Below are 12,182 nucleotides of genomic sequence, written 5' to 3' on the forward strand. Positions count from 1 at the left end.
CGCAATAAACTAATCACGTCAAGTATCGGAAATAAGATTAATACATTTCCCGGAACTGTCAAAATAAAATCATATATTTATTTATACAGGTATATACTGTTTAAATGACAATTAAAATAACTGATAAATACTTAACCACAATTAAAATGTACATATGCTATATTTAACAAAAATACGATGCAGCTTTTTTCACATACCTGTTCTTCAGCAACCAGTTTGAGCTTGCAGTCAGGGCATTTTGTCTTTTGAATCTTATTAATAAAGCAAAACTAAATCTTGCAAATAAATAAGTAAAATGATTGAAGGAAAATATTGAATGAAAATAAATAAAATACTATTTTTATTATCACTATTAAGATACATAAAGTACCTTTAAATAAACCCTGATTACTCAGTGTGTCATACTTTCCCACCACCATCTGAAGTCATGAACGCACCTTTTGATGAATTGACACCAAGCCACGCCCACTCACTTGCACCTGTCCTGAACTAGGAAGTGAACGCACCGCTCGCAGGCACCGTGTTTGTTTTGTTCAAACTATAAAATAGCAGTAAAAACCTAAAAACCGGAAGTATCTTTGAACATACATGAAGGAACAAGAAGGTTTTCATTTGCTGTTTTTGTCTCTGTCGGAGCAGCAGGTGGGTTCAGGCTCAGGTGCTGGTTCAGAGTCTGTTTGGGGTTTTGTGTTTGATGATACAACAGTGTTATGACAGGAACGTGTTCTGTTTAACGTGTTTTAAACTATACTAATTATTTAAATGAACAATTTCTCCCGTAGATAATCTTGAAAAGATTATTTTTTATGTGACACTATACTGAGTTAATGAGATAATGGTATTTTTTTTTAAATCTCCCATAGCATCACTGTGTAGCCTAGCCTGAAGACAACACAGGCGTTAAAAGCCCATGTAATCTATAAAATGTGAAACTACTTTGTGTAATCAGAGAATGTGATGAGGGAGACAGAAATAGGCCAAAACCTTGAGATTTATTGTGTCATCTTTGACATTTCTAGATTTTATCATTTAATATCTCATTTTTCATTAACAAAAATCATGATTATTTGGTATTTTAAAGCTGTAAATAACTGAATAATTCCACAAGAAAACAGGTTGTGTGTAGGCTGTGTTGCTGCATGAGCCTCAACCGTTAACGCTTCCTGTTTTGCAGGTTTTTCTCGTCTAAATGTGAGCTGGAGCTGCGTCCGCCCTCGACATGTTTTCACATCAGAAACCCCACCTGTCACACCTGCTCCTCACAGTCCTGCTGCTCCACGGTTGGACGACAGAAGCAGCTCAGAACGGGTCAGAGGTAGAGGCGCCGCCCAGCGACCCCTCCATCGTGGCGAGGGAGGGATCCAACACACTGATCGAGTGTAACGTGACCGGAGGCCACGATGATGTGAAGTGGTACAACTCTAAAGGACAACTGCTGGGTGAGCCAGCAGGTAGGAGGAGTGCTGAGAGGAAATTCACAGTTACAACACAATGCACAGTTGTTTTCTATGAATAAAGTAAATAATACACACAGGCAATATACATGCTCACAAGTAAAGTAGTCCTACACTGGGTTCTTTATTATCTTTATTATCTAGACAAGGTTTCATCAGAAATCTTTCTTCATCATGTGAGTACCAGATAGCTCGGGCTGACATTCAATCATATCGAATATCACGATATTTTTTCCGCCAAATATAATATTTGTTATAATATCATAATGCTTAGTGTACACTGCACTTCGCCATGTGAGGAATAAAACTTGCTGTGTAGTGGCAGCATCGCTTGGACCTGAAACATAAAATACAAAAATATGATTATATTATTAACCCTGCAAAGTTTGGATATTTCCCAAGCCTCATATCAGATGCCATGCCTTCCCTTTAATGTGTATTTTTTTCTGAACACAGAGTAAAAAAAACACAGATATAAATAAACATCAATTTGGTCCAAAAATCCACTTTATTTAAATTTTGTTGAAACTTTCCATCTGGAAATGATAATGATAATAATAATAATAATAATAATAATAATACTCATACATCTTTACTCTCTTTGAAAAGTCTTGGACTTTTTCATAGTGTCAAATAAACTAAACTAAACTAAACCAAAATCATGTTTACTGGGGATATCATGTTATAAAAACCATTATAAAACCTGGAAAATTTAGAATAATTCCACAAGAAAATAGACTAATCAGAAGAAACTAGTACAGTGGAAACACAGTGAGAGAATACTTTTGTCACATGATACATGATTAATTTAATTTAGCACTGATTACTTGTCATATTTTGACATGGACATTAAATTTAAACCATGTTTTGACTTTCAGTTTTCAGGTGTCAAAATGCATCGGTTATATATTTGTCACGTCCAGCCCGTGTTGCCGTTGTTTTCACTAACTGTCAGTTAAATGCTTCTTCAGTCTAAGTTGTGTTTTCATGCACGTGTCAGTAAACTCTTATATCACAATGCAGCACCAGTTTGTGTTTGTTGAATCTAATCCAATGTATAAAATCACTCGTGCGAGAATTGAAATGCAATAAAGCAAAATTGAACTTTAATTAGTGTTAACTGGGTTCGTTGGCCTGTGTAAATGTTTTGGATGCTTCATTAAATTGGCTGTTAATGAGAACTCCTCTTCCTCGTTTCCTAATGCTCAGCTCACTCCTCTAAAAGTTTTTGGTTAAACTTTGTTGTCATGTCTCTTGACCTCAGGTGGGAAGTGGGAGATTCAGGAGAACGGCGTCCTGAACATCAGTGTGGTCTCCTTTGAGGATCGTGGTCGCTACACCTGCGTCGCCTCCAATGGCACCAAAAACTACACCGTCACGGTGCGTGTCGCCTACACCGACAGCGGCCTGGGGTTGTACTATGTCATCGTCTGCCTGGTGGCCTTCGCCATCACCATGATCCTGAACGTGGCGCGGCTCTGCATGGTCAGCAGCCACCTGAAGAAGACGGAGCGGGCCATCAACGAGTTCTTCCGCACCGAGGGCGCGGAGAAGCTGCAGAAGGCCTTCGAGGTCGCCAAGCGCATTCCCATCATCACGTCGGCCAAGACGCTGGAGCTCGCCAAGGTCACGCAGTTCAAGACCATGGAGTTCGCCCGGCACATGGAGGAGCTGGCACGCAGCGTCCCTCTGCCGCCGCTCATCCTGAACTGCCGCACGGCCGCGGAGGAGACCGTGGAGACGCCGTCTGACCCCGCAGAGCCAGCCAGGAAGGCGATGTCCGGTAACCGACACGCTATAGGCCCGCCCTCCTCTGACAGAGACGGAGAGGAGGAGGAGGAGGTGTGCCGGGCGCTGCTGTCAAGTGAAAGTCGAGGGAAGGGTGGCGGCGGTGTGGACGTCAAAGTGTCAGTCCACACTGTGTCTGAGGAGGCGGAGCTCAGACCAGGCTCATGCACAAGTGCGTCCTACGAGAGCAGCATGTAGCGTCTGAAGAAACCTTGTCTGAAGTGTCGGGTGAGAGATGAAGAAATCAGACTTAAGATTCTGCTTATCGATGTTGAACCTGTTGAATATTGTCATAAGAAAAGCAACGAAGCCAAAACATGTTGAATTTAAAACCCAGATTTATTTAAGGCGACAAATTTACACTTAAAAAAAAAGGTTCCATATTTTCTTCTTCTTCTGTGTTTTATTTGAAGGGTTGATCCATCAGAAGATATATTTGTGGTTTTAAGAACCAAAAACCATCTCAGTGTAGTTTTACATCTCCTCTCTCAGGCTTCTCTCTGGAGCTCTAGTAACAACTGATTGGCTGACTGTTTTCTGAGTGATCCAATAAAAATAAAGCAGATTTCAGGTAAAAACACTCAGAGAAACCAAATCCTGCAAGGTTTGGATGGTGGGTCCAGGTGGGCGGGGCTTGGTGACTGCTTTGTTGTGACATCACAAAGTTCCAGAAGTCCTGACGGCTGGTTTTAAGGCTCAGTTTCTGAATACAGGCTGTGTGTTTCTGTGTGGACTGAGCTGAAATGTCTTTATATAATATGGGACCTTTTTACCAAAGAATTAAAGGTAAATAAAGATTAGATTTCGCTGTGTACCAGTTGGATTCCAGCTGCTTTCCACTTTGCTTTCATTTGATCTTAGACATCATGACTTCATGTGTGAAAATCAAACTGCTGCTGAATCACGTTCTTCCTCCTCCCTGCTTAAAACCATTTTCATGCAGTGAGTCCTTTGTCAGGTTTACACTTACTTTAACACTGTATACACACACACACACACACACACACACACACACACACTTGATCAGTGATTCAGAAAAGTGCAGCTGTTTCTCTCTGATTTCAGATAAACTCTAATGTTGCCTGTAAAGTTTCACCACTGCATCAAGCAAGGCTCTCAATTCTATTTCCTCTTGTCGTAAATATAGATTTTTTATTATTCCTCCTGTTTGTTTGATGGCTTCTCCCTCAAACTCACATTCTTAATGTTAGTCTGCGCGCACGCACACACACACACACACACACACACACACACACACACACACACACACAGTCAGAGTAGCAGCAGATATCAGAGCTCATCCTTCCTCCTCCAGAAGATGCCACTTCACTTTTGTTCAGTGTGACAGTCGCTCAAAATGTCGTAATGAAATCTCCTCATTTCACTGTCAGTTGTCTTCATGTCGCTGCTTCCTGTCAATCACCAGACAGAGACATGGAGACAGTCTCTTTAAGCCTCCATTGGAATCTGTTTATTTGGGTCTTTGTTTGTCAGGACAGCAGATAATTGCAGGTTTTTTTGAACCATCATCCTTTATCTATTTTCTCAGGCGCATAAGCTACAAGAAAACAAACAATCAGAAATACAAAAAAAAAAAGGGCTGGATGGAAAATGTCTGTAATTTTGTATTGTAGTTTGTATATTCATATTTTGATTTAATACAATCATATTTTGGTGTGTGCATGTCAGGAAAAGTCAGAGACAAACTTCTACGTGTCTTCACTAATTGTAAAGACACATTTAGATTAATTAGCAAATCTGTCATTTATTGTTTTGTGTAGAGGATTATATAAATTCTATAAATATGAATACATATGTTCGTATCATGGGTAAAGTATCTGTTTGTTACAAATATAAAACAGAACATAAAAGATATTTAACATATATATTTTAAGCTCTAAAGTAAAAGAGAAAAAGTCACATGAAACTTGAAAAACATCCGATTTTTTTTTCAAACCTAAAAACAAAGTCAACAAACGGCTTCTTACTGTCTGAGTCTTTGTAAGAAGACGTTCTCATGTGAGTTGTGTAAAACAAAATGTGTTTTGTAAGTATGTGTATGTTGCTTTACGTTGTTTAAATATGTAAATATCAGGCTGAAGAGATCATCCTCAGAGACGGAGGGAAACGCTTTAAAAAAAAATGACAATAAATAAATATATGAACTTGTAAATGTTCGTCTGATCCTCATTTCTGACCCTTGAGGTAACGTTGCTGTCGAGCCACCGGGTGGAGCTGTTGGGTTAAACATCAGCTCTGCAGCAGGGGGTGCGTTCACCACCTAAAAACACTCCTGAAGGGTTGTTCTGCACATTAACAGCTGTTGATATCACTGAAGGAACGGACAGAGATTTACTGTCGAGAGCTGAAGTGTCACATCTCCAGGGCAAAGTGATTTCAGGCTCCTGCTCGGTGAAGGTGCTGAGCACAAACAGGAAGCAAAATCAAAAGTCCCGAAACCACGATTGTGTCGCAAAGAAACATGACAAGTCACAAACTGCTGCCTCATTCCTCTTTACACCATTTTGAGCCCCTGCAGCTTCTCACGCTCAATCACTCACCAGCTGAAATCAATTAATCAGAGGTGGACAACGTGCACAGCTGCATCACACGAGAGTCAGAGTGCAGATCCTCCCGTGCAGACATTACTCCTACACAAGGCAAATACACGTTGTATTGTTCCACGTTTATTGGGATCGAGTCGTGATTTTTCTCTTAAATTTCTCCCTTAAGCAAATCTTAATTCAGACCACGGTGCTTAGTTCAGTTTCACATTCACTATTTAATATATTTGGAAACTTTGGGATCTCTCCTAGAATTTACAACAAGGTTCTGTGTGTTTGAGCAGCCGGCATGAGAGTGTGAAGGCTGGAGCGAGCAGAATTAAATTTAACTTAACACTTTCCCCGAAGAACTCCTGCAACAAGATACTGAACCCCTGAATCGCTGTATGATGGGTGTGAATGGGTTTGAATGTGTGTGAATGGGTGAATGTGACCAGCAGTGTAAAGCCCTTTGAGTGGTTGTTAAGACTAGAAAAGCTTTATATAAATCTAATCCATTTCCCATCAGTAAAACCGAGACTACTTAAAGCATACTGTGCAAACTTGCTTTAGATAATGACATCTTTAGAATGGATTTTAAAGTGAGTATAACAGAAAATATATGTATTTAGAAAAAGAAAAGATTGTTTAGTTCAAACCACAAATCTGCAACACTTTGTTTTTCCACTGCGGTGAGTAAACGATGCAGCGGGGCTTCGTTAGGCTCGTCCTGTGAACTCACCCACGGCACCTTCCCAGAGGTCAATCTCCTGGAGCACGGGAGTAATCCCGCCCTACCTGTGAAATATCAGTTTGGAGAGCAGCCCAAATAACAACAACCTTGGGCCTCTGTGTTGAATAACTCCAAGAATCCATCCTTCTTCCCTCTCCTGTCCTCTCTGGAGCTTATCTAAATAGAATTGATTGGCCCAAGTGATCATTCATCACGCCGAGCCGCGGCAGACGTTTAAGGAGAGCGGGGGGGGGGAGATTTTAAGGATAGGATATTTCCAGTGGGCCCTCTGTGTCATCGGGGTAAACTAAACAAATTGATCGGGCTGAAAACGACGGGTAGTGTGTGTGTGTGTGTGTGTGTTTTCGAGACTGGTTACCTTAGAGGACACATTTAAACCAGCTTGTGTGTATGTTATGTGTGTCTACATGCAAGGCAGAGCCTCCCCAAGATTGATTATGCACACTTACATAAATGAGTGAAGCCAGCGCTTGCAGTAAATTTGAACCTCTTGAATTTAAATTGCTCATAAAATCGGGTCAGAAAAAAAAAAATAAATAAAAATTGTTGCTACTTCTATTTTATTTCCAATCATCTTGAAGGAAGGAGGCAGAAAACCAGAGACAAGGACGGGTATGGATTAAAACGACAGGATGAGAGAAATGCTTGTCATATCTGATCATTAGACAGGAGGGCTCGGTGCAGACGCAGCAGCCGTGATTAGCTCTGCTGTGTTCGGCTGTTTATGTGTGTGTGTGTGTGTGTGTGTGTGTACTTTCATAATTTACTGGCATGATCCCAAACACAGTGTTGTCCTCTCAGCTTTGAGCAGGATTGTCTTGTACACTGAAGGACGGACAAACACTCTAAACTTCTTTCCTCTGTAAAGACAACAGATTAATTGCTTTACCTTTAGTGCAGCAGGTTTGTCCTTCTGTGTGGACAAAAGCACAAGTATAAGCACAACAATATTCACGTGGTCAAAAGTATGTGGACACTCAGCCATCCTTCTTTTAGTTCCATGGTCTTCCACCAAATATTTGAACCTGGCTGCAACGATTGGTGGTTTATTTTGTTATTCTTTTTAGATAGATAGACAGATATATAATCCTAACCTCACAACTGACAGCAACAGCTGATTTGCAGATCTAAGAGAGTGAGCAGGGATACGAGGGGTGAGACCATTCACCTAACAAATATCAACATTAGCATTTAGCTACTACAGCCTCACAGAGCCGCTAACATGGAGACTCTTAGTCCTGTTACACTTTGTCTCCTGCGTCTCTTGTATTTTCTCTCTTAAACAAAAGTTGTTGTATAAATTATCATCATTCTTGTTTGATCCTACACCAAGGCGAGTTGGTAGTAGGTGTCAAAGCAGCCTGTTTACAGTAAATGTAGGTTTTAGACTTATTTTTAGATAACCTCTAACAAAAACGTGCACCCAGGGACGGTCCAGGTTAGGTCCGTAGCACGTGTGCAAAGAAAGGGACGGGGGGGGGCACTGTGACTGACCTGGTCCTCCGCAGGGGGGCTCGCTGTAACAAACGGCCCTGCCGTCAAGGACTAATGGGGAATAATGGCTGCAGCAGCATCACGGCGGCGGAGTGGGCTCTCTGGGACCGGGGTGAAAGTATTGGGGTCAGGTCTCGGGACGGCTCCTTCCATCGTCTGACAGATACACTCTGCTCAGAGAGAAAACATGTGGAGGGAAAGTGTGGCAACGGAGGGCGATGGCGGTGGTCAGTTGAAGGTTGTGACTTAGGAGGAAGTGAGTAGGTCTGATTGTGTGACCATGAAGCTTTGAGGGGAGATGTAGGTCACTTTAACCTGGGGCCTGGGACCACTGCACCATGAGACACAGACATTATGATATATAAGATCATATTTTGTATGACTCAGGAGGAACACAACCAAGAGGCGGTAACTCTAGTTAGGAAGACTTTTCCCTGACGTCTTCTTCTACACGTCTTTGATGTAAAGTCTCATGAGGTCGAAGGTCGAGGCACATTTGGTAAACAGATGAATAGGAAAGTGAAATCATGCAAAACTATCAACACTATATCATGGACCTTTGTCTAAATTCCAACATATTGTACCTCTAATAAACGTAGTGCAGACAATGTGTGGAAATTCAGCAGTTTATTTCTTTATAAACAGTAAAAAATGGTTATTATGTGGAAATGCTATATTTTAAATATAATATCAGTAAGAGAATTCAGGAGGTAAGAAAAGAAAACCACAGCGTGTTCCTGTGGAAATAATTTCATCACTCACTCAGTGGTGTAATGGCGAGTCAGAAAGGAAAACACACTGACAATGATCCAAGTGTAGTCGACTCAATCTTTATTTATACAGCGCCGACTCAGAACGATGATGGAAAACCTTGACAGCATTGTGGTCAGTGTTAAAGTATCATCCTCCTTCTTTCTCCTTCTACATTAAATCATATTTTCAAAGGAATAAATAGAGACAAATTTTCTGTCTTTCAAAATGAATTTGAATTAATTAATTGAATGAATTATGTCCAATCTAATGCTTCACTGCATGCATGTACCCCAGCTGGTCGGGAGCACTCACACTGCGAATCTATTGATGGATCAAGGATTTTTGTGAAGGTATAACTTCACTTCCTTTCCATTCATTAAGGACGGTCCTGCTGGTCCCAAAGAAACTTCCAGCTCAGTTCTCTCTCGGTTTGAAAGCTCTCAAATGCCGACCGATGGTCTGACTCACTCCTTTGTCTGACAGATGGTGAGGATAGCTTGATTTCCTGAGCAGATCTGAGGGGCCTGGTTGGAGTCGCATTGAAAACTTTTTTAGGTTTTATTAATGGCCAATCTTTCAACTTCAAAGAGCGTAAGAAATGTGAAAACCAGAGAAGGAAATTGCCTTTTCTCAGAGCCCTTGGTTTGTTCCTTGCACCGAGAGCAATTTGAGTCCTAAAGGAGCAAACAAAGCCTGTTGCGGGCTATAATTTGTTGCATTATGTGAGTATTACTCAGACTATAATTAAGTGCTTGGAAGTGGGGCTCCGGGTTGTGTAGAATTTGTCCCAGAGGTCCCTTCATTTCCATTATCATTCTTCAGACCAACAAAGGCAGTGGTAATGATTTCTGTGACGTCTGTCCTCCGCTCCAGCATGCAATTTAAAAGGTTCAAACTGTGTTACTGTACATGTCGTGTGGCTATTTTCTCATTCTTCATTCATCCTGCTGAGCGCGTGTGACCTTTTATTTTGTCCTTTGTTACAGCTCTGGTGACGCCACCGTAAACCTTCACATCCCGCTCCACCTCCAGCTTCCCTACATCACACGCAGGTTGATTGTTAAGATTTTTTTCTCATTTGACCTCAGACGTCTGAGTTAAATTTACATTCATCTGTTTTTATACTTAGTTTGACTCCAATGAAAAGGTAACACTTAATGTGTAATTTCGTTGTGCACTGCGTTGACTCACACTCAGACTAAAACTCCCCAACCATCTACTACCAGTGGGGTGTGCACCATCTACCGTCTACGATCAGGCTCTTTCACCACCTAAACAGGCTAATCCCTCTCAGTCTTGCATTACTGTATATCCTTCTATCCCATCGTCGTATGTTTCGTTTTGTGTTTTTCTGTGGTGTTCTTTGATCTGTTTTTTTTTTTTTTGTTATGTTTTTCCTTTGTTTTTTTTTATTTTGTTGTGCTATTTTATCTGTGTCTTGTTGTTTTTTATTATATTGTTTTTCTTTTTCGGCTTATTTTTTTTTTTTGTTTTTGTGTTTTTTGTTGTGTTTGTTTTTTTTTTTTTTTTTTTTTGTTTGTGTTTTTTGTTTGGTTGTGTGTTTTTGGTTTTTTGTTTTGTTTTTTTTTTGTTTTTTTTTTTTGTTTTTTTTTGTTTTTTATTTTTTGTTGTTTTTCTTTGTTTTCTGTGGTTTTGTCTTTTGTTTTTTGTTTTTGTGTTGTTGTTTTTTTGTGTTCTTTTTTGTTTTTTGGTGTTTTTTTTTTTTTTTCTTTTTTTGTTTTTTTGGTGTGTGTTTTTTTTTTGATGTGTGTTGTTGTTTTTTTGTTATGTTTTTTTGTTTGCTTTTTTTTTTTTTTTTTGTTCTGATGGTGTTTTTTGGTTTGTTTTTTTGTTTTTCTTTTTTTGATATTTTTTGTTTTTTTTTTTTTTTGTTTTTTGTGTCGGTCATTCTTGTTTCCTGCGGTGTTGGGTCTTGGTTTCGGCTTGGTTTGGTGCTGGTGTGTTGTTGCCCTAGTTGCGATCCAGCGGTTGAGAGCCGTGGGGCTCGATCGTGCGGGAGCGGCACCCGCCATGCTGGGTTACGATTGGATACCATTCAAGTCACTCTTTTAAACAATTCTACGATATCTGCGTCGCGGGAGTCTCTCACTGCCCCTGGCCTCGCCCTTTTTTTTAGGCGTGTCCCCTCCCTCCCCCGGGCCTCGGGGGGGGGCAGTAATGAGCTCATTATACAAACCGGCATACACCGAAATCTCAGCTCCACACGCGCCCCACCTCTTTGCCCATTTTTGGATTAGCTGGGAGTTAGGGGGCGGAGTCAGCTAATGCCAAGATGGCGGCGGCGGATCAGCTCACTCTGAGCTACAAAACCGCTCTTCAGAAACCTTTGGGTGACGTCACGGAGGCTGCGTCCATTTTTATTTACAGTCTATAGACCAAAATGGTTTGTGTTGCAAATGTTCGACGAGCTGACAGCCCCGCCTTCATTAAATAACGATGTACAGCGGATTATCCGAGGATACCCAGAATCCTCTGGGACTGTCTTTCACATAGAGGATGAGACAGTCCTGAATGGGGCTACTTTAGGCTGAACATAGTCCGTGCTTGGGTATGAACTGAGTGTCTCTCTGGACATTTTGATTTTAAATCATGGACCTGCTGAAACACATCCACTTTATTTAGTGACCCTGTGACCTTTGACCTCAAGCCAAACATTGTTACATATAGTTTTCTCTTGGTTTTCATTCAGCAGAGCTCAGGAAAAAAAAATTGAGATGACTTTTAATGTGCATAGTGTGGAGCTGCTCTTATTCCTCCAACCTCAAACCAGCACTTACAGACTTCCACATCATTTCGTCTTCACTCTCCCGCTGAGTAATTAGAGACTCCCTGCAAAAAGCAGCCACATAGATAAAAACCCATTTGTAATTTACAGTTCATCTGCCTTCATTTGCTGAGGCTTTTAGCTCCTGTACATATTGTGTCCTAATTCTCTCGAAGACAAACCTCACACCGCAGCAGATCCGTTAGCGAGAGTCCGCCCCCGCTGTCGTTTCCACTGGCGGTGACGGTTTCTGCCGGCTTCGCTTGGCAGGACAGTTAAATGAGATGCCTCGGCCCTTCCGTGCGCCGCCGCGCGGCTCGACTTTGTGGCTGTCGGGTTAAAGATTGTTTCACGGCACAGTCTCAGACAGATTTACTGAGTGGCAGACACACTATAAATATGCAATAATGAAACTCATGAAATATTTATTGACCACCTTCTTCTTCCATCTTCTCCCGGGCAGGTATCATGTGCTCCTCTGTGAAATAAGACTCTGGAAGTTACTGGATGACATTACTGTAATGTCTGCAAGTTTCTACTCAAGCCACTATTCAAATGGAGGATTTTAGCTCTGGATATATTTACATAAATCAGTCTAAGCCAGGCTCTCA

At 41.1% G+C, this 12,182-nt stretch overlaps 1 protein-coding gene across 2 annotated transcripts; it reads left to right on the forward strand.

Moving 5' to 3' along the window:
- The first annotated feature begins 496 nt into the window (after positions 1-496).
- mfap3 (microfibril associated protein 3) lies at positions 497-3,665 on the forward strand. 2 transcript variants are annotated; one of them, XM_022744745.1, is made up of 3 exons: positions 497-642; positions 1,175-1,451; positions 2,719-3,665. In XM_022744745.1, the coding sequence occupies exons 2-3, from the start codon at positions 1,220-1,222 to the stop codon at positions 3,438-3,440; spliced, it is 954 nt and encodes a 317-aa protein (XP_022600466.1). In that variant the 5' UTR covers positions 497-642; positions 1,175-1,219; the 3' UTR covers positions 3,441-3,665. The 2 variants fall into 2 exon arrangements, with proteins under 2 accessions (XP_022600466.1, XP_022600467.1); XM_022744746.1 differs by having other exon boundaries at positions 1,175-1,439.
- Positions 3,666-12,182: the final 8,517 nt, after the last annotated feature.

This window comes from Seriola dumerili, unplaced genomic scaffold, assembly GCF_002260705.1.
Source record: "Seriola dumerili isolate Sdu_G_001 unplaced genomic scaffold, Sdu_1.0 BDQW01000086.1, whole genome shotgun sequence".
In the NCBI taxonomy this organism is placed as follows: Eukaryota; Metazoa; Chordata; class Actinopteri; order Carangiformes; family Carangidae; genus Seriola; species Seriola dumerili.

Excerpts from the sequence above, each read along its gene's own strand:
- mfap3 (XM_022744745.1), top strand. The coding sequence starts at position 1,220 with ATGTTTTCACATCAGAAACCCCACCTGTCACACCTGCTCCTCACAGTC. Across the intron at positions 1,452-2,718 it reads ACTGCTGGGTGAGCCAGCAG|GTGGGAAGTGGGAGATTCAG; the intron begins GTAGGAGGAGTG and ends TCTTGACCTCAG.